Source organism: Lycorma delicatula, chromosome 5, assembly GCF_047948215.1.
Source record: "Lycorma delicatula isolate Av1 chromosome 5, ASM4794821v1, whole genome shotgun sequence".
NCBI lineage: Eukaryota > Metazoa > Arthropoda > Insecta > Hemiptera > Fulgoridae > Lycorma > Lycorma delicatula.
The window spans coordinates 159,132,069-159,158,942 of NC_134459.1; the positions used below are offsets into that span (position 1 = coordinate 159,132,069).

Here is a 26,874-nt window from a genome sequence, read left to right on the forward strand (position 1 = left end):
TCAGATAATTCTGTACTACATTTGTCGTCCTTTTTCTGAGCTTTAGAACTTAAGAGACTGTGTGAGAGTCATTTTTAGATACTTCAGATTCCCGTTAATTTCCATCCTCTCTCCTTTGTATGAGGGTAGAATTAATTTTCATTATTTATTAAGCTTTATGTAACTTATTTTTTGTACCGTATGTTCTAAAACGTTTTACCATGTTTTTTTTTCTTTTCAGGTGTGTTGTGCGTTTTCTGTTGTAATTATTAGTACATTTAACTGTTGTAAGTATATGAATAAAAATAATTTTTACTTTTTATTTAGTATAGAATAGTATCTAGTTCTTTACCTTTAGCCGACAATAATATCGAATAAATTTTTTAAAATTATATTTCTTAGAAGTATAAGTACCTCAAAGAGAGAAATGCCTATAGTAGGAAATAACTTACCCCTACTCCACTGAACCCCTACTATTCAATTAGTTTACAAACCGTAACAGTATCGTTTTTTTTTCCTGGAACAAAATATTTCCTTATTATGTTAATCCGTATAGTCTGGTAAGCTGATTATACAATAGATCTCCCACTCTGCCTGAAGCTAAATACATATTTGAAATTCATTGCCACAAGATGAAAAGAACAGCGATTGATCCAGTAAGGGCATCAAGAGAACTTCCAACTTGAAACAAAAACGAAACTGTAAATATATTACTTCCTAAAGATTATTATTACACCTAATGCTGCTTTCTTAACTACATATTACGACTGATCAGATCTGAAAACTTTTCCAAAAATCAGAAAATTTCAGTTAATTAACAAAAAACAGTGTGTCTGTAGGTAATGTCCGTCACTTCAACTTTTCATTTATGAAATTCTATCTTATTTTAAATGTTTTCCTACCTAACCTGTCTATCTGGATGCATTCTTTCGCGGAAACTTCTTCGAAAATCCACCGTCTACTGACAAACCAAAAAAGACATTATTCTCACAATCCCTCTACATTACCTACATGATGTATCATAAGTTATCATAATGTTTTTCATCGATTGGATTTCCCACGGCCAATTTATGATCAGTGACCATCCGCTCACTTTCTAGATAATTTCTGTTATATGAACCGATAAGAGCCGCATCCTATCTTTCCTTCTGTACTTCCTTTTTCAATACTATTTGTCCTTATTTTTCTACTACTTCTTATTCTAAATATGCTTACGTTAAAGCGTTTTCGGTTCAATCGGGGCGTTTCCTAATAATACATGTACCGCATCGATAAACGATGGGAAACAGAATCTATAACCCGAATTAAGCATTAGTCTTTGCACACAAATAACTGAAGAAATTTAGTTTATCGTTCCAAACGGATGTACCATTGAACATCCTAACCCCCGTAGGGGAAGACACTCACTTTGTGGCGATTCCGGTCGCCACCCCCTTCCGTTCATAGCTCTGATCGGCTTTAACGGAGCTCGTCTTTTGACCCTCTAACTGATTACATCTCCCAGACCTCAGTTGGGATGCTACCGATGTGAATGTTTCCGTAGACATTTACATCGAGAATTTTATACTGCCTTCGCTCTAGGCTTCTTTCGGACTCATTCTCTCTTCTGTCCTACATCGTTACCCTCTGAACTAGCTAAACGAGTTTGCGGAAGCACGAACCCCGCGCCTAGTTCACACTTTATCTAATTATAAGTGACTATAAATGTTTCATAACTTCGGAATTGAATAAGTCTAGTCAGCACTAAAGCATACCACAGAATGTGTTGATCGCAACAATGGTAATTTAAACCTAGTTCCCTTAATTGATTGCAACAGATCAATTTAAATCTATAAATTTATTGCAACTACTACGGACCCCGGTCTTGTCCACCAGGGAGTCGAGGACAGACCTCTCGCTCCCCCTCAGCTCAATCACAGAGCCCCGCATGTAATTTACTTTATCACATTCAAACAGACCGCTCTCGGCAAGACAGTGTCACACCTCACGGCTGCATGGACTACCATGGTCCTTGTTAACGAAGACAACGGCTCTGCTACTTGACTTTAATAATTATTACTCTAATCAAACTAATCGAGGCTCGCTGTCAATGCGCCTACCTCCGGCCAATCAACTGTCCAGGTGGAATCCTAGCCACCCGGGGTACTACTCTCCTTAGATCCCCTCAGCTGATCTACGCAGTACGAGGAAACGAAGGAAGCCAGCCTCAACGGACCAGTCTCTAAGAAATCTTCCAATTGACCCTCAGATCCAGAAAGGAGTTAACTCTCTCAAGTTCCCTAACAACTCTGGTACGTTCAGCCTTGTACCGGGGACAAACATAGAGAACACGTCCACAGTGTTATCAACCCTATAATCCGGGCAAAGACCCGAATCAACCAAACCAGGGTCTTTCCCTAAAGGCACCATATCCCGACAGAAATTGGTGAAAATTCACAGAAATTGGCCCGGAAAGAAAAGGAAATTCAATAGCTTATCTACTTTTCTAAATGAGATCGTCAGCCTTGTAGAAACCATCTTAAAAGTCAATTTTTCATCCAAATATGTCCGTTGTCGGATCAATTTGATGTTTTAATTATACAATTTAGCTAATTGATATCTAAACAGGGACAAAACACCATTTAACAATATACATTTGTAACTTTTGTGGCGATTAATTTCATTTAAGTTTCTACTTATTGTATCGTAATCAGAACGACGCAGCTATCCTGACACGAGATACTAATCGCTTCTGAAAATGGAATAGCTTTTCTAAAGAATAATGTACATCCTATGCCAGGTTTACATGGGATGAAATCGAGAAGTAAAGTGGTTTTTTTCCATCGTCTCCTTCATACAGCCCCATGTCTCCATTTGCCGGAGATCGGCTTACTATGCCCGCAGAAATAGTATTAATATTCCAGTATTAATCTTCACTCTATTCAATAAAAGAAGTGATACCGTCTCTAGAATTTTATTTTCAGTAAAATTATTTTAATTATTGCCAGTTATATCTCAGATGCTCTATCTGAGGTGAATATCTTAGATCAACTTTACATCCAAAAGAAAGACTGTAAGTTAGCAAATAAATATACCTCTTTCTTTAAAAAATAAACTATTATTTACTTATAGCAGAGGAAAATCTAACACTTAATATATTTCACGTATTCAGAATTCATTGCATATTAAACAATTTCAATAATCATATCGTTTATTACTTTTATAAATTTTTATAGCGCTTTTTTTCTACTGTGATCTCGGGCGGACGCTTAGAAATTTAATGAAGATATGAAATTATGCTTTGAATTGTAAAAATATAAGTTAATTTTTTTTCCTTCTACGTTATTGTTAAATTTTCCTTACCTAATTTTCCCTCTCCATTTAGAATTTTGTTTTTATTTCCTTGTAGCTTAAAGACTATTTTATTTACATTTTACTCGGTTTTATTGTCTACGTTAATTATCTTGTTTACATTGTATTATATCGCATAATTTGTATATTATGCAAGTCATTTTTGTTTTATGTTGAATTCTTGTTATATATTGATATAATTATTTTGATGAGCTCGTTAAATTCAGAAACGTGAGCTTTTTTGTTGACTTTATAAATTTACTTTGTATTATCTACATCGACATATTAGTTTACACTAGGTTTTCCTGCTTTTCAGAGAAAAGGTTCAACCTACGACGTTGCTAAAATGATATATATGTATATAAATTATACATATATAATTATGTATAATATATATATATATATATATATATGTAATCGACTTTTATTTGACATTATACATACACCAAGTTAATATAAAAACAAAACTTAAATACTAGTATGTATCAACATGTATCTATAACCTGGAACGATAATCGGTTATCTAAATATAAGCGCAATACTGGTTTTGTTTTCATTGCACTGGAGAGTCTTATAAAGTGGAACAGTCGTTTTTAGTGCATGTATACGATTGTGGTATTTGTGAATCGTTATTACACACCACCGATAACAAAATTATTGCAATAAATAAAATTTTTTTTTTTCATGTAAAATGTATGTACGTGTGCTACGTTCACATGCTTTTTACTACCTTGTAGAAGTAAAGGAAGTATTGTGATCGTGAAAAATTTAGGTCTTCAGATTTCATCTTCGCTTTTATTTTTTTTTTAACTTTTTTTATTTTCTTGTACGAAGTAAAGGAAGTATTGTGATCGCGAAACATTTCGGTTTTCATATTTCAACGGAAATATCCATTTTGAATCCTGAAATATCCATTCCTGAATCCATTATGACTAGATTCGGCGTGACGTTTGTACGTACGTATGTATGTATGTGCGTATGTATCTCTCAAAACTCAAAATCAATTAACCGTAGGATGTTGAAATTTTTGATTTAGTACTGTTTTAACATTTAGTTGTGCACCTCCCGCTTTGATTGCAATCGAAATTAAAATTAAAATTTAATTAATTAAATATTTGGATCTTAAAGGGAAGGCACATCGGTTCGAATCAGACTGCATCTCCTTTTGTTTTTTGTTTTAACTGTTTTTTTAATTTAAATATATTGATTTAATAATTATTAACCTGTGATTGTAAAAAAAAGTTTTACAATAAATAATAATTGTGACAATAAAAAAAAAATTTGGGAAATAAAATTTTATGTACTTTTAAAAATGTGTAAATGTAATTTAATAGCATTATATATGTGTATATGTAATAAATTTGGTGGAACATCTGATTATTTAATATTAATTGAAAATTATAATTTAGAACCATATTATTTTTGGATTTTCTTAGCAAATTCTTATAAAAATTGTATATATTTATTTTTTAAATTATTTTATTTAATTATTTGACAGAAAAATAAAATAATTTTTGAATTGTATTCGATTTAAAGTGATTGTTGAAATTTTTTTTCACTTGTGCGTAATATGCACAAGATTTCTGGTATGTCGTATAAATAAAAGTTAATAATAATTAAACTATTCCGTTTAGTGAACTCCTGTATACTGGTTACAAATATTAATTTTGACCTTACGGTGTAGAATAATCAGTTTTTATTATTGGATTATCTGGTAAACAATTTATTTAAAGAGAAATCAAGGGACCTTATATTTCCTTAACCTAATATTTCATGTAAGTTTTGAATTAATTATTGTATAAATATTTGATGTTAATAAAAACTAATATTTTAGCAATTCTGTGACTATCCATTTTTATTAAAGAATTAAGGATCGTATCTCACTTTCAAATGAAATAAGTTTAAAGGAAGTGCAGAAAAAATGTGTATATGTAATTTAATAGACGTAGAGGAAGTCATGTAGTGTCCACATCAGATTTTTTATCTTGTTGAATTAATGAAAAAGATATCGAATAAATTTTTACTTGCTATTATTTCACAAAATAATAATAAAAACCTTACACGTGATGTGAAATAAAGCATTTTAAATCAGTAAGAAATAAAAGGCTAAATTCAGACACAATATAAAATTACTAGTGTATGACGTAAAATAAATTAAAAATTAAATGTTGCGTAGTATATTCTAAGTGTCCGATGTACAAAAATATTTTGCAGTCGTCTATTTATCGCAAGTAAATAATATACTAGTGTTGTCGCATGAAAAAACGTTGTTACTGAAACAACAAATTTAGTTCAGGAATAATCGATCGGTCAGTCGGCTTTGCCAGTTTAAAAGGCAAATCTGAACGCGTCCAGACATAGAACCGATACGGAGTTAACGCTCTGTTGACATATGTCAATGTATACATTTGTTTTTTCATAACACGCACACTTTGCTGTTCAGTCACTTCTGTATATTAAGTTTCTTAACTTTTAATTTAGCGTAAATTCTCAGATAAAACTTTTAATATTACTGATAAATTATTTACTCTCCTTTTATTATTATTATTATACTGTAAGATTTTTTTAAATAGTTATTAAAACTTTAGTAAACAAATTTGCAAACATAAAATAAAAAAAATAATATAATTATAATGATAAAAAAATAAAATATTAAAATTTTTTTCTTCTTGATATCACCACATAAGCTTGAAGCTTGGGCGTAGGATACGGAATGGAATTTTTGTACCGTATGAAAAATGCCATACCTGACCGGGATTCGAACCCAGGACCTCCGGGTTAACTTAGGATTTTACTTAAGGATTTACAGTTTGTATAGATTTACTGTCGCTTTAAGTGTAGAATTAGCCAAAAAAAATCTGGCGATATACTGCAATTCATTTTGCCAGAAAGTTTTTCAGTTCAATTATTTCAATTTCGATCAGTTCAATTTTAAGGTCTTTCTATTTGTATCTTTATAATAAAATAATTTGTTTTTATTGAAAAACAATACTAAATTATGAATTATTTCACATTTTTATGTAAAATAAATTTGGGGGCTCGTGCTTCAGGGGGCTTTTTTAATGATTAAAACATACACTAAAATTGATTTTAAATAAATTAAATTCGAAATTTACAAAAAAAATTAGTTCTTTTTTTTAATTTTGAAGCCCGAACAGAGGAGGAGGAGTTATATTAAGTTATTTTCATGACTATATATTGTTTATCAAAATACGTCTTTCGCAAATTTGAAATTGCGAAAAAAGTTTTGTTTTCTTTTTGAGGTTTGCCATATTCAAGGGGAAGCATTCGGGTAAAATTAACTTTTAAGAAAATCGTTCCTAAGTAGTTTTAATAAATTTAATGAATCAAGTTTATAAAAATGATTAAAAAAAAAAAAACAAAGTTGCAGTTTTCTAGGAAGGGGTGAAAGTAAAGAAATAGTAAAGAGTAAGGGTTACTAAAAAATTAACATATTTATATTTTAAATGCGATGGATAACTTTCGAGATGGATGTAAAATTAAAATAATTTAAAAAAATTTTAATTAAAAAAATATTTTTTTGATTGGAGGGATTTAGTTTGCTTGCATTTCTTCCGCCACCACCTTGTTCGGTCGCCCTAAACCATAAGACCGAATGTCTGTGCCATAAACGGCTATTGAACCTCGAAACAGTTTAGCGACCAGTGTCTTAAATAGCTCCTAGAGCTTACCTAATAGCGTGGGCGGACTAAGCACGGTGCCATACACCACCGGATTACGTGTCCGAACCGCTCACTTTTCATTTACTAAAATGGGTAAGCGCACCCCGTCAACTACTAAAAATATATATGACATCCGTAAATTAAAATTTGCTTTGTCTAGACAGCAATTCGCTGCCAGCAAGTACCTGTCCACCATATTAAAGCGCTTGGAGCTTTAATTGGCTGGTGGTCAGCCATACACCTCAAGGTTAGCTTCCCACAGCAGTGAGTTAGGAGCCTTTACCTTAAGTAACCTACTGATGTCGGTTGAACATAGCCACCGCATCAACGAACTTCCACACGGTCCGAGAATGCGGCTCTCGCCACATTGACTCGCCGCTTGTGAATCAATCTGGCGAGAGCCGCATTGATTGGACAGATGAGCAAAAACGTTTAAACTGATTTGAAGGACAATTGATGTAAAAAATATAGATGAAAAAGTACTCCAATTAACTCCTTTTCTGAAGCAAGGCATAGCTAAAAAAAGAAAAGTATATAAAGTAATTTTTTGGAGAAGAGGTGAATAACCCCTTTTTTCCAATTTTTGCAAAACTTTAATACATTTTTGCTTCCCGAAGGTACTTGTCTACCACGTTTGAAGAAAAGCGTCTACGCGGTCCAATTATAACACCAAATACAGGACAACATATATGTAGATACACACAAACGTCTGACAATTTTTTTTTTTTTTTTTTGACGTGGGATCACTAATAAAATATAAATAATATAATATATAATAATAAAATATTTTCGCAGATTATTTACATTTTATTTAAAGCGATTTTTTTTTTATTTCTCCTTAAGGTACAAAACTTAAAGAAAAACGATCAATTTTTTTACATTTTTTTTTACCGATGTATATACTTTCCCGTTATAACTGCCGCTTTTGTAGTAAGGTACTCGTTGTAGCCGGTTTCCGTTAATGGAAAAGAATTAAATTTTTCAATTATTGTAATCTGAGGAGTAAAAGTAGTAACTCTAAACGCTTTATCACGAAATGGTTTATATTACTGATAACGATTTTGTTTTTATACATAATTAATCACCAAAGATTGTTAAAAACTATTTATTAGAATCGTATAAACGTGAGCTTGTCGTTTTTCGACTTTTTATTAGAAAACTTGACCAAACAGTTGTAGAACCTTCCCTTCACGCGACTAAAACCGCGTTCTGGAAAAGTCCTACAGCTGTGGGTTGTTTTGATGCACGACTTACATACACAACTTAATTTAAAATATTTATCATTTTATATAAATATAATATTTTATTCATTTATTTAATTCAATGATTCTAACTAAAGCCCACGGGCAAACCGTATTTAATTCGCAAGGGTGCGGCGGTACTAGCGGCGACGGTCGGCACGAACTGAACTAATTGATTTCACAACTTTCATACAAAAAATTTCGCTTCTATGGTCGGCAGCTGGTGCAGCCGCGAGGCTTAACATACTAGGTACCGAATCAACCGGGCCATCGATTTCGAGACCCAGCCAGACCGAGTTACTTTTTTATACTTTAAATATTATTAATTTATTTAATTCTACCGCTCACCAGTGACGTCGCAACATACCAGACGACTACAACAGCATTTTTTGGGATGAGAGTACGATTTTACAAAAAAGGTTTTTTGCAAATTTTGTTATTTTTTAATAGTTAAGAAATGTGCCTAAGATTAGGCGAAATATCGAGATTCGGAGTGTAACCTTGCTCTAGAGCCTCACCTTCTTGATCTTTAAGTTGATAATTGAATTGCATCATGCATCAGTGCCTCATATGTTGAGGTAATCTGACCAAGTTTGGTCAAAATCAGTCCAGTAGTTCTGGAGATATAACGTGATTTAGAGGCCAACACCAAACACACACACACGTACATACGATCATTTATATCCGGAAAATTTGCATCCATTTTTGGATTCCTTAAGTGTCAGAATGTCAAGAACCGGTGAATATCTCATATGCCCGAATTCGATAGATTACAATACTTTCCATCCTAGAGCTATAGCGTTATCTGTACGGGAAAGTAAAAATAACCCGTTAAATTTTATGAGAGAATTCTTTTCAGTAGAGACTGAAGATTCATATAAATACGTCATCTCTAGTTGAAAATTATGCAAATGAAAACAAATATGTTTTTTTATCGTAAAAGTAACAAATAAATTACTGACGTTAGCGACTATAATTGTAATGATTTATTGATAACTAGAAACCAATAAAAAAACTTATATTTTGTAATTTTATTACGTACTTTTATTTCAGAAATATATTTTTTATAATTATAGTGAATCATTAAAGAGAAGAAAACTTAAAACTTGAACTCTATAATATAGAAAAATTTTTAATTTCCATAATATTTGGGTTTTCCTTGTTTGCATTATTTATTTATCAGAAATTTCATTTGTTACTGAGTTTTTTATTGTTAATTATTGTTGTAGACATCTATCTCGTCATCTGCTTTAATTTAAATTAATAATTTCATAATATAATAATTATAAATAATTTTTGGAACGTTCGGCGTAAAAAAAATACTGACAATAAAAATAAGAAAAATTAAATTAAACTATTAATAATAAGATAAAAAGTTTTTACTAATTACATTTATTGATTATACTTTAAAAATATCTTTCTAAATTAACAAAATTTTTAACTCCAATTAAAATTGTATTATAGACAGATTTGAGCTATCTAGCTCAAATCTGTCTATAATCTTGTCAAATCTGTCAATCTTGTAAGGAATAATCTTATTCCTTACAAGATTGACCGTACTGTAATTATTGATGGGTTAATAGATATCTAATAATCATCTGATTGGTAATTGTTTTCTGGCGGTTTAAAAAATGTAAATAAAACTTACAGTGCGGTCGGTCGCTAATGTACCAACGTTCAGAGAACTTGATGGCAGACGTTTCTGTTCCTTTGCTTTCACAACTCGTACATATCTATATATGCTAGGAAAAGGCTACAGAGCCTCGCGATAGAAGCATGGCAGCTGGAATGGGACACCACGACTAAGGGAAGATCCTTGTATAACTTTATACAGTATCTGGGAGGATGGTATGCCTCGAGCTCATTTTTAAGAGCAACAGGTGCCCGGGTGCTCACCAACCACGCTAACTTGAACCAATATCTGTTTCGGTTCCGCCTGGCAGCTGTTGAGCTGTGCGTCTGTGAGGAAGTCCAGTCAAATGGAACAACTGATATTTGACTTCCCTGCTCTTGGGGGGTCTAGAGACCGGGCCTCCCTGGAACTTAGAGGTCAAGGGAAAAATTGGCCACTCACAAGCGGCGGGTTTACTTAAGGGAAACACTCTTACCGCATTACCGTGGGAAGCTAACCCTGAGAATGGCTGACCACTAGCCAATTATTATGGCTCCAAGCGCTATAAAATTGTGGACAGGTACTTGCTGGCATTCAGCGACCTAGGCGTGGCAGCGAATCGCTGCCTAGACGAAATAAATTTTATTATGAATGTCATCCATATTTTTAGTAGTTAACGGGGTGCGTCTACCCATTTTAGTTAATATATGACAAGTGAGCGGTTGGGACACGTAAGCCGGTGGTGTATGGCATCGCGCGTAGTCCGCTCAAGCTGTTAGGTAAACTCTGGGAGCTATTTAGAACACTGGTCCCTAAATTGTTTCGAGGCTCAGTAACCGTTTATGGTACAGACATTCGGTCTTATGCTTTAGGGCGACCGAATAGGGTGGTGGCGAGAGAAACGCCAAGCAAACCAATCCTACATATGCTACGAATTTATTTTATTTTATTAAGCATTACATTAATTTTTTCTTAATTTTATATACTTTTAATGTTTTCATGTTATTTTTATTTTTTTCTAGTTGAGAATAAATTGATCGATTTCACTTTTATATTTGACATTTTTTTACCATTTAAAAAAATATCTTTTTGTTTGAAAAAAAGGCTACCGAAGTTCATTTCTTTTATAAATAAACAAAATACAAGTCGCACTGAAACTAACTGAAATTTTCCCTTTTTATTGTGTACTTAACTTTGTAATGATTTTTTTACTCTGTAATTAATTTTTTTCGTAAAATAATTGATCATCTGCTTTCTGTAAAAGAATTTTTTTTATAAATAGTGTGATCTGCAACATAACGTTTTACTTTACTCCGCTACAGAATCGGGCAGAATTGTCTTTCAGTCCAATGGGACTAAAATATTGTATTTAGTATCTGTAATATTTAATGAAAATACATGTTTTTTTTATAATTTGATTAAAAAATTTACATACAAGTAAGAGACTGGAAATTTTCAGCTCTATTTAAAATTTCTCACGAATTTAATTAGTAATGTACGTATTTTAAGGGATTGTCTGTTAATTCTTTATTTCAGATAACAGATTAATGTACTTATTAAATATGAGAATGATTAAAAAAATATTAAAATTATAGTTAAAAAAAAACAAGAAATTCCTTAGTAAGTCAAATTCATACATTATTAAATTGATGAGAAGTTATATATTAAAAATAAATAACCTATTAATTAGATAGCAATTACTTGACAAAAGGGAACTCAATGTTCCGTAGCGGTCAAATCTGGCGAGAACGAGAAAGAAGTGATTACTCAACAAAACATTTTTTTAGAATTTTTTTTCATTTCACATTGATATAACTTTGGGACAGGTTAAAAAAAGTAAAAAAAAATTAGTTTCGTTTAGTTTTAGTTTTCCCGGCTATAGAGATATTAGCTGCTTTAGCTATAACGGGAAAATATACAAATCAGCAAAAAATTGGTCTTATTTTAAGTTTTGCCTTAAGAAGACATAAAAAATTTTTTAACTCAAAAAAATAATAATTTAAATAAATTTTAAACAATCTGCAAAAAACATTTTTATTCTAATGCTCCCAAGTTCAAAAAATGTATTTTTGTCAGATGGGGACGTTTGTCCGAATGTATTTATAGTTGCACTAGCGAATCTACGAGCTTGTGACGTCACGTGCTGACATCTCATTATATTATTGTTTTCCAAAACATTATTTTTGCGCGTAATTATTATTTTTACTTCATTTTACGACTTACAAACAATAAGGGCGCCCAAACAATACATTTATGTTGTTGGATGTTCAATTCTTTCCAATTGAGTTGATTACATGTGTGAAAATACTTAATAAAACTCAATCTTGTAAACAATAACAATTTATTAACCAATGACTAATGCTCTGATTGATATTATTTTAGCCTATAAAACTTTATACAAGCAGTTAGAAATTATGTCTTTCGTCACGACTATATTTAGATCCGTCATTCTTAGTTACACAACGTGTATATACAGAAATAGACTTTTGTCCAGTTATAATCGTATTCATTGAAGGTATGCGGACAGCGTTTTTGTGCGGTGTTATTATTTTATAATTACTCTTTTTTTTTTTGTTCGTGTGTTATTAGTGCGGTTTGTTATACAAGAATTTAAATTTGTGGTTAAGAAAAAAACTTAGGAATCAAGCACGTGAAATTATCAATAATGTTTATGATTTTATGAAAAAAGAAGCTCTAATAGTAAGTAAATTAACTGATAACAAACGTGTAATTGGCATTCAGAAATGCGAAGAAAGAACTGCTGCTGCTAGTGGGATATCAAGAACGCAGGTTCAAAAACTCAGGGTGGACAGCCCCATCCGTGAGTGGTCGCATGCTTAGGTGTGCGGCCTACAACGATCAGGTGGGGACTCCAGGAGCCAGTAGGTGGGGAAGAAGTTAAGACCGAAACCCTACTGCGGGGGGCTATTGGGAATGGTATAGCCGGGCCTGGTTCTTCCCCTTCCCGTGGTTGGAGGCTGGCAGTGCTAATGACCGAGACCCGGTCTCTGGCGGGCGGGCTGGGATCGACATAGTCGGGCTTGGTTACCGTCCGCTGGGGATTTGAGGCAGGCAACAGAAGATCCAACCGTGGAAGGCTAATCTGTCATGCCGAACTTTTAGCCGGTGGGTGGGGAGGCCTCCTTTGAGTTAAAGGACACGACCCCGGGCCGAATATACTTAATTGGATGTCCGGCCCGGGGTTGTAGGGATTAAAAAAAAAAGTCAGAAGAGAAAAAAGACATGATTCTTCAATCAGCATCCCAATTGTGTTCTTTCAGCACGCCGAAAAAGTATAAACGACGTTCGAAGTTCGCATTGTTTAACAAAGTCATGGTGTTGAGAGACTTCCTGTGCCGATTAATAAAGGTGACCGTTTAATAGTAATTCAAGCTGGAGGAGAAATCGGTTTTATTCCGAACGCATTGCTAACTTGTAAAGCAGTTCGAAAAGTGGCGAATACCATGACAACATGAATACTGACAATTTCATGAAACGGGCACGCGAAAAATTGATTCCAAATCTTCCACCAATGTCGATAGTAGTTGATAACGCTCCTTATCACAATACAGGTATTGATAAAGCGTCAAATTGTAACTACAGAAGAAAAGATATGACCGATTGGCTGGAGAAAACCCCCCATATTCCGTATATGTTCAAAAATGTTGAAACCACAGTTACATGAATTAGTAAAGTTATATAAAATTAAAGTAAAAATATATCACTTGGATGAACTTTTGAAAAAACATGGGCATCGTGTTCTTAGACTCCCACCTTACCATCCTGATTTGAATTCGATCGAGATTGTATGGTCAGCCGTAAAAAGTCATGTGGCGTAAAAAACACATTTTCTTTCACAAATGTTGAAAAATTAACCACGGAGAAAATTAATTCCAAGAATGAAGATGACTGGAAACCGTATAGTGAAAAAGTAAAAACAATATTGAAAAAGAGTATGAAAAACTGGAACCATTGGTACATGAAATGACAGAACGTTATGTTATACGTGTAGACTATGAGAGTAAAAATTAAAATGAAAGTGAAAGGATTCGTTTAGCGGGGATGGTGAACTTGCTACAAGTTTGAATTAGATGCATGAAGAAAATTCAAGTAAGCTTTTGTTTATTATTAAAAATTAATAATTTAGTATAAATAAAGGTTATAAAAGAATTTCATTATGTTTATAATTGGTAAATGTAAATATGATAGTTATTACCGCATAAAATATAATAACTTAGATAGCATATGAGTAATAACTTTGATTCGATACGCAGAGTTGATGTTTTCAGGCCGAGTAGTAATACGCAGTCTGCTCTGACGTCACAAGCTCGTACATTGCCTGGGCCGAGTATATCTACGTTAACCCACCGGGTAGGTCTAGTGGTGAACGCGTCTTCCCAAATCAGCTGATTTGGAAGTAGAGAGTTCCAGCGTTCAACTCCTAATAAAGCCAGTTTATTTTTACACGGATTTGAATTCTACATCGTGGATACCGGTGTTCTTTGGTGGTTGGGTTTCAATTAACCACACATTTCAGGAATGGTCGAACTGAGAATGTACAAGACTACACTTCATTTACACATACATATCTTCCTCATTCATCCTTTGAAGTATTATCTAAACGGTAGTTACCGGAGGCTAAACAGGAAAAAGAAAGGTTTATCTACGTTGGCCTTATGTATTTATTGGCCATATCAATGTATTTTGTCTTAAGAAAGTACTATCTATCAAGTTAAAAGAAAATCGGTCAACCGATTTTCTTCTCGGCAAAAAAATATATTGCTTATTAGATTACAGTACGCTTATTAGATTACAGAAACACATTTTTTTTTAATGAAAAGTACATAAAATTTTATTTCACTAATAACTTCTGATATTTTTTCTTTTTTTATTGTTATTATTGAGTTATTATTTATTGCATTTTTTGTTTACATTCAGAGGTTATAAATAGTAATCAGATAGTAGTTAATAATAGTAGTAGTCAGAGGTAATAATAAATCAATATATTTAAATTTAAAAAAAAAGTTAAAAAAAGGAAATGAAGTCGGATTCGACTCGGATGTGCCTTCCCCTGGTAAGATCCAAATATTTCATTAAGTAAAATTGTATTTTGCTATAACTCTGGAAAATAAGTACCATTTATTATATATTGTTGAAAAACTCTCAATCAGGGCTTATTACTACAGTTAAGAAAAAGTCCAAAATCCATTTTGGACATCAATTTTGGGGATTTTGGTCTTTTTTGGTTCAGTCGATTGCAGTGAAAAGGGGAGGTGCACAACTAATTGTTACAACAGTCCTAAGTCCAAAATTTTAACATCCTACGGCTAATCGTTTTTGAATTATGCGAGATACGTTCATACGTATAGTACAGACGTTACGCCAAAACTAGTCAAAGCGGATTTAGGGATAGTCAAAATGGATGTTTCCAATGAAATCTGAAAACCAAGATTTTTCGCGATCACATTACTTCCTTTACTTTGTACAAGGAAGTAAAAAGTTGACAATTTTTAACAAGATCAGAAATTACAAAAGAAAATATTTAATATTCATTCCCCTACCTAGAAAAATGACTACATATTTTTGTTTTTATCCACGACCGAACGGATAGATTAGTTTTACGGTTATACCAGGGGGCGCTGCAGTAGATGTGTTTCTGTAAAACGGCTGGACAGATTTTGATGCGGTTTTCTGCATTTCATAGATATTATATTATATAGGTCTCATCACCTCAGAGTCGGTTCTTAGATTAGTTTTACGGTTAAAAGCGGCCAGGAAGCGCTACAGGAAATATATTTCTTCAAAACGGCTTTTGAATGTTTCTTATTCTTTCTAACTCCAGCGAGACTACATTATTGTGTGGATTATTAAATAATTTGCACTGGTTAAATGACATATTAGTTACAATATATTTTTACTTAATATTTTTTGGTCGTGGGTTTTTTAAAATTTTTAATTTTATGTCTTCTTGTTTTACTATATATATCTTGCTTCAGAAAAAGACTTAACGGGAGTATTTGCCTTTATTAGTCAGTAGTCCTTCTAAACCACTATAAAAATATTTTGCTCAATCAACTCCAATAATCTATCGTAACAAAAAATATTTTTTTAATTTAAATAAAGATTATTTTTAAATTTTATTTCAATTTTAAATCCGTCTCGCAAGTTACTCATTGTATTTAAAAAGTAAAAATCTTAATTCTATGATAGCCCTTACTTTTTAGTATTTCTTGAAAAAAAAATAACCAGAAAAGTGCACCCCCTTTTCTAGAAATTACAACTTTGTTTATTTAGAATTATGGCTGTAACTTTGTACAGGGTCCGGCATATAAACCTGATGATTTATATGATCATTATGAATCAAAATTTATTTAATTAAATTAAAATTAAAATTTTAATTAAAAAATTAAAATTTAAATGTATTAATTAATTAATTATTCATTAAATCAATTTTCGTCAGATTTATATGCCGGATCCTATATTTCCAGTTTAATGTTGGGTTCTCCAAAATGGAAAAAATGTCATCTTTCAAGAACACGAAACAATAGTCTCACCGTTCAACTTTCATTGTCCTTAAAAAAATATAAAACTAATCAATTTTTTGTATTTATTTATTTACCTATTTAAAAAATTTTAAAAAATTACCATGTATCATATAATTAAAAATAAATATTTTTCCACAAAAATGTGAAAACATAAACAAAAAAAACTTAACAATTCCATAAAAAACAAAGAAAAACCATCAGAATGGTAGTTTTCCAATTGTTTCAAAAGGTTGTTTTTTCCCTACAATTATGTTGTCTGTTAGTCCCAAATGATAATGAAATTGGTCGAATGATATTTCCTGCTGTGTCAATTACGATTATTACTGGTATAATTATTACGGGCGTTCCCTTTGGTAAAAGGTGTTTAAATATTTCATTTGTGAAGTGTGTTCATAAATTGTAATTATTATTCATGTTGGTAATGCAATTGAAATTGATAGGTGTCTTGTTATAGTAAATACGTATGGAAATAATCCTATTGTGTTTCTTATTATAATGAATATAAAAACTGTTATTGATAGAATTAAGATTTCTTTATGAGGCGTTATCGATTTAAATACTGAGGTTAATTTTTTCCCGTGTTTTTTTTAATACTTTTATTTATAGTCGCATCAACAATTAAAGTCATTAGCGATTTATCAGTGTAATGTAACTGTACCGGTAAATTTGTAGTCTTGAACAAACTCAGCTCGATTACTCCTGAGTCGTGCGGTTAATTATTGAAACCCAACCAGCAAAGAACACCGGTATCTACGATCTAGTATTTAAATTCGAATAAACCTTTTTGAGGATTGGAACCTGAAAACTTTGATTTCGAAATCAGCTGATTTACGACGACTAGTTTACCACTAGACCAACCCGGTGGATTCTGGTACTTTTATTGTTACATTTCATCATTAATATTTTATTTAGATAATTTGGTTATAATGGTTATGGGTGTTAATATAATTAATTATTTCGTTTATTTTTATAGTGTTCGTTGTTGGATCAAATGTTGAAAGTAGTCTCGTTATTATTTTCAGATTATTTATTTTTTTCTTTATTTTATTTTTCTTTATTTCTTTTTTTTTGTCTTCAGTCATTTGACTGGTTTGATGCAACTCTCCAAGATTCCCTATCTAGTGTTAGTCGTTTCATTTCGGCATACCCCGTTATCCTACATCCCTAACAATTAGTTTTACATATTCCAAACGTGGCCTGCCTACACAATTTTTTCCTTCTACCTGTCCCTGCAATATTAAAGGGACTATTCCAGGATGCCTTAATTTGTGTCCTATAAGTCTGTCTCTTCATTTTTCCAAACGCTTCTTTCTTCATCTATTTGCAGAAAAACACCTCTTCATTTGTCACTTTATCCACCCATCTGATTTTTAACATTCTCCTATAGCACCGCATTTCAAACGCTTCTAATCTTTTCTTTTCAGATACTCCGATTGTCCAAGTTTCACTTCCATATAAAGCGACACTCCAAACATATACTTTCAAAAATCTTTTCCTGACATTTAAATTAATTTTTGATGTAAACAAATTATATTTCTGACTGAAGGCTCGTTTCGCCTGTGCTATTTGGCAGTTTATATCTCTCCTGCTTCGTTCATCTTTAGTAATTCTAATTCCCAGATAACAAAATTCTTCTACCTCCATAATCTTTTTTCTTAATATTTTAACGTTCAGTGGTCCATCTTTGTTATTTGTACTACATTTCATTACTTTTGTTTTGTTTTTGTTTATTTTCATGCGATAGTTCTTGCGTAGGACTTCATCCATGCCGTTCATTGTTTCTTCTAAATCCTTTTTACTCTCGGCTAGAATTATATCATCAGCAGATCGTAGCATCTTTATCTTTTCACCTTGTACTGTTACTCGGAATTTAAATTGTTCTTTAACATCATTAACTGCTAGTTCCATGTAAAGATTAAAATGTAACGGAGATAGGGAACATCCTTGTCGGACTCCCTTTCTTATTACGGCTTCTTTCTTATGTTCTTCAATTGTTACTGTTGCTGTTTAGTTCCTGTACATGTTAGCAATTGTTCTTCTATCTCTGTATTTGAACCCTAATTTTTTTTAAATGCTGAACATTTTATTCCAGTCTACGTTATCGAATGCCTTTTTTAGATCTATAAATGCCAAGTAAAAATTGTTCTTTAGCATCATTAAGTGCTAGTTCCATGTAAAGATTAAAAAGTAACGGGAATAGGGAACATCCTTGTCGGACTCCCTTTCTTATTACGTCTTCTTTCTTATGTTCTTCAATTATTACTGTTGCTGTTTGGTTCCTGTAAATGTTAGCAATTGTTCTTCTATCTCCGTATTTGAACCCTAATGTTTTTTAAATGCTGAACATTTTATTCCAGTCTACGTTATCGAATGCCTTTTGTTGATCTATAAATGCCAAGTATGTTGGTTTATTTTCTTTAATCTTCCTTCTACTATTAATCTGAGGCCTAAAATTGCTTCCCTTGTCCCTATACTTTTCCTGAAACCAAACTGGTCTTCTCCTAACACTTCTTCCACTCTCCTCTCCATTCTTCTGTATAGAATTCTAGTTAAGATTTTTGATGCATGGCTAGTTAAGCTAATTGTTCTGTATTCTTCACATTTATCTGCTCCTGCTTTCTTTGGTATCAGGACTATAACACCTTTTTTTAAGTCTGACGGAACTTCCCCTTTTTCATAAATATTACACACCAGTTTGTATAATCTATCAATCGCTTCCTCACCTGCACTGCGCAGTAATTCTACAGGTTTCCGTCTATTCCAGGAGCCTTTCTGCCATTCAGATCTTTTAATGCTCTCTTAAATTCAGATCTCAGTATTGTTTCTCCCATTTCATCCTCTTCAACTTCCTCTTCTTCCTCTATAACAATATTTTCTAATTAATTTCCTCCGTATAACTCTTCAATATATTCCACCCACCTATCGACTTTACCTTTCGTATTATTAATCGGTGTAACATCTTTGTTTAACACATTATTAGATTTTAATTTATGTACCCCAAAATTTTCCTTAACTTTCCTGTATGCTCCGTCTATTTTACCAACACAACTTTAAAAATTTCCCGTTTCTTTAAATCACTCTGTACAAACCTATCGTACCGATTAGACGTTATATATACTATTTAAATTCAACAAGGAACAAGTCAGAGGCTAAAATTCATAGTCTGATCGAAACACCAGACACGACTCGGTTTTGAAATTTCATCTGTCTGTTCTACAAGATAAGGGGCACTTTATATGTTTGACTGAATATTTTCAGATAGTTTTAATCGTAAATTTCAGCTAAATTAGACTAAAAATATTCTCTTCAACGTTCCTAAAACTTAAGAGGAAACTTTTCAATTATTATTTTTTTCCGCTTATAATATTGCACAATTTGTTGTACATAATTGAATCTTACTTCGTAAAACGGAAACGACTTTAAACAGAACCGATATTATCAAGAGGTAATACCGCATTTCAAACGCTTCTAGTTTCCCTTACTCTGATTTTCTGAAACAGTTAAAAGTGTTTTTGGTTTTTTTATCCTGTTTCGTTATCTTTAAGCGTTAAACTTTACCCTCAAATACTTAAAAATTTGTTTCCGATTCCGTAATCCTTATTAAATATAAGTAGACTTCTCTTTTTCAAGAAAGCTATTACTTATTGTACCAGATTAACTTTGATATTTTCATAAATAACAGAATTATGAAATTTCTGTTACATTGGTTTTTCTATCATAATATTTATCCCTTATTATCAACCGTTCTATTACATTTCACTTTATTGTTATTTGTATATTTTTTTTTAAATGAAATTTAGACTTCGAAAAGAGAAATTAAATTTACGAATAGTCTCACATTTACCTTCTCTTTCGGATTTTTTACACCACTTCTAAATTTTTCCTGTGTATAAATTAAAAACCAATGTCAACGGACCACAAAATCGTCTTACTCTTTTCTTATAATTAAACCTCCTTTCTATTACTTTTCCGTCTGTAGCAATTTATGCTGCTACAGCAATAACGAGAAAGTATAAAGATTGGTTAAAAAACTAAAAAGTTGATCTTTTCTTAAGTTTTGTGACTTAAAAAAGGAGACATTAAAATAAATTAAACAAAAAAGAAAAATAGATGTGAGTAAATTATAAATAATCTACGAAAAAACATTTTATTCCAACGCTCCCAAGTAAAAATAAAATATATTTTTGTCAGACGGACGTTTGTGCATATGTACTTGAATTGTATTTAGTTTTATAACCCTAGATCCTGTTGACCGATTTCCTTCAAACTTGGTAGACAGGTTTTCGGGGATCTTCGGGGAGAAAAACTATATTAAAGCTTTGAAAAAATTAGAAAAAGAGGTGGAACTGTTTTGGCCGAAATAAAATTTAAAGTTTTTACCGGAGTACTTTAGAAACAAACTTTTCTTACAAAAGTTGAATTTTTTTTATCAAGATCACAAATTACCAGAACTCTTATTTAATATTCACCCCTCTCAAAAAAAATGACTTTATACATTTTTCTTTTTTTAGCTACATCATGATGTAGAAAAGGAGTTAATGGGAGTTTTTTTCATCAATATTTTCTACATCGATTGGGTTTCATAAACTTTTTTGTCGATCTCACCCCACTGGTCTATGGTAACAAAAAATATTTCTTTATTTTTTAGAATGTACTTTAAATTTAAATTTATCTCGCAAGTTACCCATTGCATTAAAAATTTAAAACATTTAATTTTTTTATAACCCTTGCGCTTTAGTATTTTTTAAAAAAATTAGCGAAAAATCTTCACATCCTTCTTACAAAATTACAGCTTTATTTACCAAGAGTTACAGCAGTATCTTTGTATTTTTTAAATAATTTTAAATAGTTTTTTTTTAAATTTATTGTCACTACTTATAAATTATTTTCTTAAAAATTAATTTTACCCGAATGTTCCCCTTGACTATGAGAGCTCCAAAATTAATTAAAAAAATATTTTTTTCTTTTTAACTTATTTCAAACTGTCACTGAATTGCTATAACTTGACCGGCATTGCTGGGTAAGTTATGCAATTCACTGCAGAGTTTTTTTTTTCATTTTCTCCTATCATAGAATACTAATTCTTTACTGATTATAAATAACAAATGTTTCTTTATATATCAACCCTATTGTCTTTATAATCTATTAGAAATACAAAAAAAAAAAAAAAATGATGTGTTATACAGGGTTCGGAAAGTCGCTGTGCAGTATGCTTTTTTTTAGTGGTTAACGCGTCTTCCCAAATCAGCTGATTTAGAAGTCGAGAGTTCCAGCGTTCAAGTCCTAGTAAAGCCAGTTATTTTTACACGGATTTGAATACTAGATAGTGAATACCGGTGTTCTTTGGTGGTTGGGTTTCAATTAACCATACATCTCAGGAATGGTCGAACTGAAACTGCACAATATTACACTCATACATTTCATCCTCTGAAGTAATACCTGAACGGTAATTACCGGAGATCGGTAATTCCCGACTAAAAAAACCCACCGGGTTGGTCTAGTGGTGAACGCGTCTTCCCAAATCAGCTAATTTGGAGGTAGAGAGTTCCAGCGTTCAAGTCCTAGTAAATTCAGTTATATTTCCACGGATTTGAATACTAGATCGTGTTCTTTTGTGGTTGAGTTTCAATTAACCACACATCTCAGTAATGGTCGAACTAAGACTGTACAAGACTACACTTCATTTACACTCATACATATCATCATCCTCTGAACGGTAATATCCGGTAACTTGAACGGTAATTTCCGGAGGATAAACAGTAAAAAGAAAAAAGTATGCTTTAGAATTATTTTTTCGGCATTAGATTGATTGACCTGCGGGTTCATTGGGCGTTGCTCAGTAATAAACAACAGACGTCAGTTGTTGAGTTGTGACTAAACGTGCTTCGCTTCGTTTAGCGGAATCAACAGTTGCGAGTATCAATAGAGGACACAGGAGCTGGTAAATTAATATGGAGCTTCTTATATATACATAATGTGTAGTAATTGATAATAAAGTAAGAAAAATTATAAATAATCTAAAATAAATAAATTAATTAAAAATTAATGTTTTGTTATTTTTATTATCAACACAAAAAAATGTTAATTGGAGAGTTTTCCTTAAAGCGTGTGGCACTTATCTACAACCCTATAATTGATCCGTTGTATGTGAAATACAGAAACTATCAAGCCATCTGATATAAGTATCAAGCGTTGGGTAACGATATTGATTACTAAGCCACGCCTTCGTTTCGTTCGCCATATTGATTTTTATCTCTTCACATGAATAATATAAATTATGAATTTTCCACAGCTTTAATATTATTAAACTCAACGAGGAAGTTGGTCCTATTGTATCGCTTTCATAGAGTACACTTACAATAATTATAATCAATGATATCATTTTCAAGTAAAAAGGAATTTATTAATATGAAAGTAACGACGGTAAGTCACAAACTAGTATTATATTTTTTTTTTTTCTAAGGATAGGAGTTTTATGTTAATTCAGGAAAATTATGATTTAATAGTAGTACTCTTTTTAATCGATTTAATTTTGATGTCATTTGATAAGATATAAGAAAATTCTAAGAAAGAACTTCATTAGATATCGTAATAAAATACTTTTTCTAATCCTGTAATATTTGTGCAACTATATGTCGCGTCACCGATTGCTATTGGGAAACGAGACCAACGTTTGGGATCGATATCTCCTGGGTGGAATAGATAGATTGTTTGGGGTAATTCTCTCAAAAATAAACCATCGTACATGTTTATCTTACAGTTTTCTTTTCTCATAATGCGGACGTCGCAATCTGTTCAACTAGTGAACAATAAGCAACCCCCTCCCGTAAGGGGCCAATGAGATGAGGATGATATGTATGACATTTAAATTAGGTGTAGTCTTTTGCAGACTCAAGCCGACCATTCATGAGATGTCTGGTTAATTGAACCCCAACTTATTAGTTTTATACTCAAAGTTAATTTTACTAAGATTCGAACCTCAAAAACTTTGACTTCGAAAATCAGCTATGAAACAACTGATTTGCGACGACGAGTTAATCATTAAACCAGCTCGGTGGGATCATCTTACCATTCAAAAAAAAAATTGCTCGCAAATTTTCTACTTTCCCCAAAAATCATTTTTTTGAATTACGTATAACTATTATTATCATCATTGATTTTTTGAATATTTTAAAATTTTTTTACGTATCATTATTTTTCCACTACATAAGAATAAACAACCATTGCCAGGAAAGTATGATAGTGCCAGCTTTTTAGTTCGTTTTACAAAGAAAAGGAAGTATAGTGATCGCGAAAAATTTCGGTTTTCAGATTTCAACGGAAATATCCATTTTGACCGTTCCTGCATCCATTTTGACTAGTTTCGGCGTGACGTCTGTACGTACGTATGAACGTACAGCTAAAAAACGATTAGCTGTAGGGTGTTAAAAGTTTGGATTTAGGACTGTTATAACATCAAGTTGTGCAACTCCCCTTTTCATTGCAATTGATTGGACCAAATTGCCCAAAATCCCCCAAAAAATTAGATTTTGGACTTTTTCTTAACTGCAGTAATAAGTCCTCATTGAGAGCTTTTCAAAGATATATAAGTGGTACTTATTTTCATTGGTTCCAGAGTTATAGCCAAATAAAATTTTAATTAATGAAATATTTTTGGATCTTATAAGGGGAAGTCACATCGGTTCGAATCAGACTTCATCTCTTTTTTTTCTGAATATACATATATTGATTTAGTAATAATTATTAACCTCTTATTGTAAAAAAAGTTTTACAATACATAATAATTCATTCATAACAATAAAAACAAAAATTGAAAAAATTTCAGAATTATTAATGAAATAAAATTTGATGTACTTTTCATTTTAAAAAAAAATGTGTGTATGTAACTTAAAATGCACATCGGTTTGAATCAGATTTAATCTCCTTTTTTTTAACTTTTTTTTTTTTTTAATTTAAATATATTGATTTATTGATAATTATAAACCTCTGATTCCAAAAAAAAATTCAATAATAACAATAAAAAAAATAAGAAAAATAAATCAGTGGTTATTAATGAAATAAAATTTTATATACTTTTCATTTTAAAAAAATGTGTATGTTTAATCTGATAGGCGTACAAGTAAGTCATGTGGTGTCCACATCAGATTTGGTGAACATCTGATTATTCGTTTTTGTTTTCATTTTGTTGATAGTTATATCATAATAATTTTTAAAAAAACATAGTATTAGATAGAAATAAGACATACATTTATTTAAAGAGTAATAAAGGGACTTTTAATCTATGCTAATATTTCAGGTAAGATTGTTGAATTAATAATTGCATAAATATTTGATGTTAACTAATATTTTAGCAATTGTGTAATTGTCCACTTTATTAAAGAATTTGAGGATCATACCTCACTTTCAAATGAAATAAGTTTAAATGAAGTGCAGAAAAAAATGTCTATATGTAATTTAATAGGCGTACAAGGAAGTCATGTGGTGTCAACATCAGATTTTTTTCTAAATTTTATTACTGTAGTTTTACTTTTTTCTGAAATTTTAATTAAATTTGTTTTTCATTAAAGTTTTTACTTTTATGTACCTAAGTAAAGGAAGTGTTGTGATCACGAAAAATTTCGGTTTTCATATTTCAACGGAAATATCCATTTTGTCAGCCCTGAATCCATTTTGACTAGTATCGGCGTGACTCTGTACGCACGTATTTCGCATAATTCAAAAACGATTAGCCGTACAATGTTGAAATTTTAGATTTACGACTGTTGTAACATATAGTTGTGTACCTCCCCTTTTGGTTGAATCGTCTGGACCAAAAGTGTCCAAAAAAGCTCAAAATCCAAAATAATTTGCATTGTGGACTTTTAGTTAACTGCGGTAATAAGCGCTCATTGAGAGCTTTTTAACGATATATCATGTGGTACTTATTTTCAATGGATCCAGAGTTATAACCAAATAAAGTTTGAATTAATGAAATATTGGATCTAACAGGAAAAGGTACATCGGTTTTCGAATCGAATTCACCTCCTTTTTTTATTTAAATATATTGATTTATTAATAATTATTAATCTCCAATTGTAAAATAATGTTTAAGATAAATAATTATTCAATAATAACAATAAAAAAAAAAAAAAAAAAAAAAAATATATATATATATGAAGTAATATCAGGCGTTATTAATGAAATAAAATTATAAGTACTTTTTATTTTTTTTTAAATGTGTATATGTAATTCAATAGACGTACAAGGAAGTTATGTGGTGCCGACATCAGATTTTTTAATTTATTTATATTTTTAGTGTAATGCTTCTTTCGTTAACACTGATAAACATAATTTTTGTTTTACTAACATGCTATACATGATTTTAATCTGTTTTTTGATGCTGAAAACCAATATAACTCAGATTTCTATCATTGACCATTTTTGAAAAAATTTTACATTTTAATTAAAGGACTTTTTTCCATTTTTCAACTTATAATTAACAATTTAAGCTCCTATATTTTATTTTGTTAGCTCATTTTTTATTTTTTAACTTTGTTAACAAAATTTGTAAGCTACAAATAAACAATACTAAACAAAGAATTAAATCATATTATAGTCACATATTATGACATCATATCTAATACTGAAGAGTATAATACAGAGTAGAATACAAGAGGGCTTGTCATATATTAAACATGTGAATTTTTCTTTCATATGCAACCATTATTGTACTGAGTAAATTTGAAGTTTTTCTTAACTTTAAGGTGGAAATCTATCTCCTATTTAGCACCGGCGAAATCTATCCGCTTTCCAACGTGCCGAAAGGTATTTTTTTTTTTTTTTTTTTTTGTATATTTGGTATTAGGTTTTCTTTTATTGACTCTCAAAATTGAAATTTTTATACTGCATGTAGTGTCATCACGGATAGAGTCATCATAGGACTTATTGGAGGAAACCCACCGGGTTGGTCTAGTGATTAACGCGTCTTCCCAAATCAGCTGATTTGGAAGTCGAGAGTTACAGCGTTCAAGTCCTAGTAAAGCCAGTTATTTTTACACGGACTTGAATACTAGATCGTGGATACCGGTGTTCTTTGGTGGTTGGGTTTCAATTAACCACACATCTCAGGAATGGTCGAACTTCATTTACACTCATACATATCATCCTCATTCATCCTCTGAAGAATTATCTAAACGGTAGTTACCGGAGGCTAAACAGGAAAAAGAAAAGGACTTATTGGAGGAGTGTATAGGTAAAACATATGACTCATCATTCTATACTAACGGTCTTTTAATTTTTAAAAGAGGATAAATCTTTTAATTGAGGTTAACTATTTTATTCGTTTGAATTTTATACTTTTTTCTCAATAAGTGGTTTCCTGTTGTTTGCAGTTCCCCCCCCCCCCACAGTTTAAATTTACCCTTCTTACATTCGTTTTAACTTCCAGAGAATTATCGAATTCTTAAGAGTTGATTACAATTTTTACTGTCTGTCGTCGTTTATGT

At 31.5% G+C, this 26,874-nt stretch overlaps 1 protein-coding gene across 5 annotated transcripts in view; it reads left to right on the plus strand.

The window, feature by feature from the left end:
* The window catches only part of LOC142325538 (uncharacterized), a 344,160-nt gene that overhangs the window by 232,405 nt on the left and 84,881 nt on the right, over positions 1-26,874 (plus strand). The window contains exon 1 of one of the 5 annotated variants that reach the window (XM_075367412.1): positions 22,700-22,813. The exons of the other annotated variants lie outside the window; for them this stretch is intronic. Within the exon in view, the coding sequence (XP_075223527.1) occupies positions 22,763-22,813 (51 nt within the window). The 5' untranslated portion in view covers positions 22,700-22,762. Of the gene's footprint in view, positions 1-22,699; positions 22,814-26,874 lie in introns of those variants that run through there. 5 annotated transcript variants of the gene reach the window in all.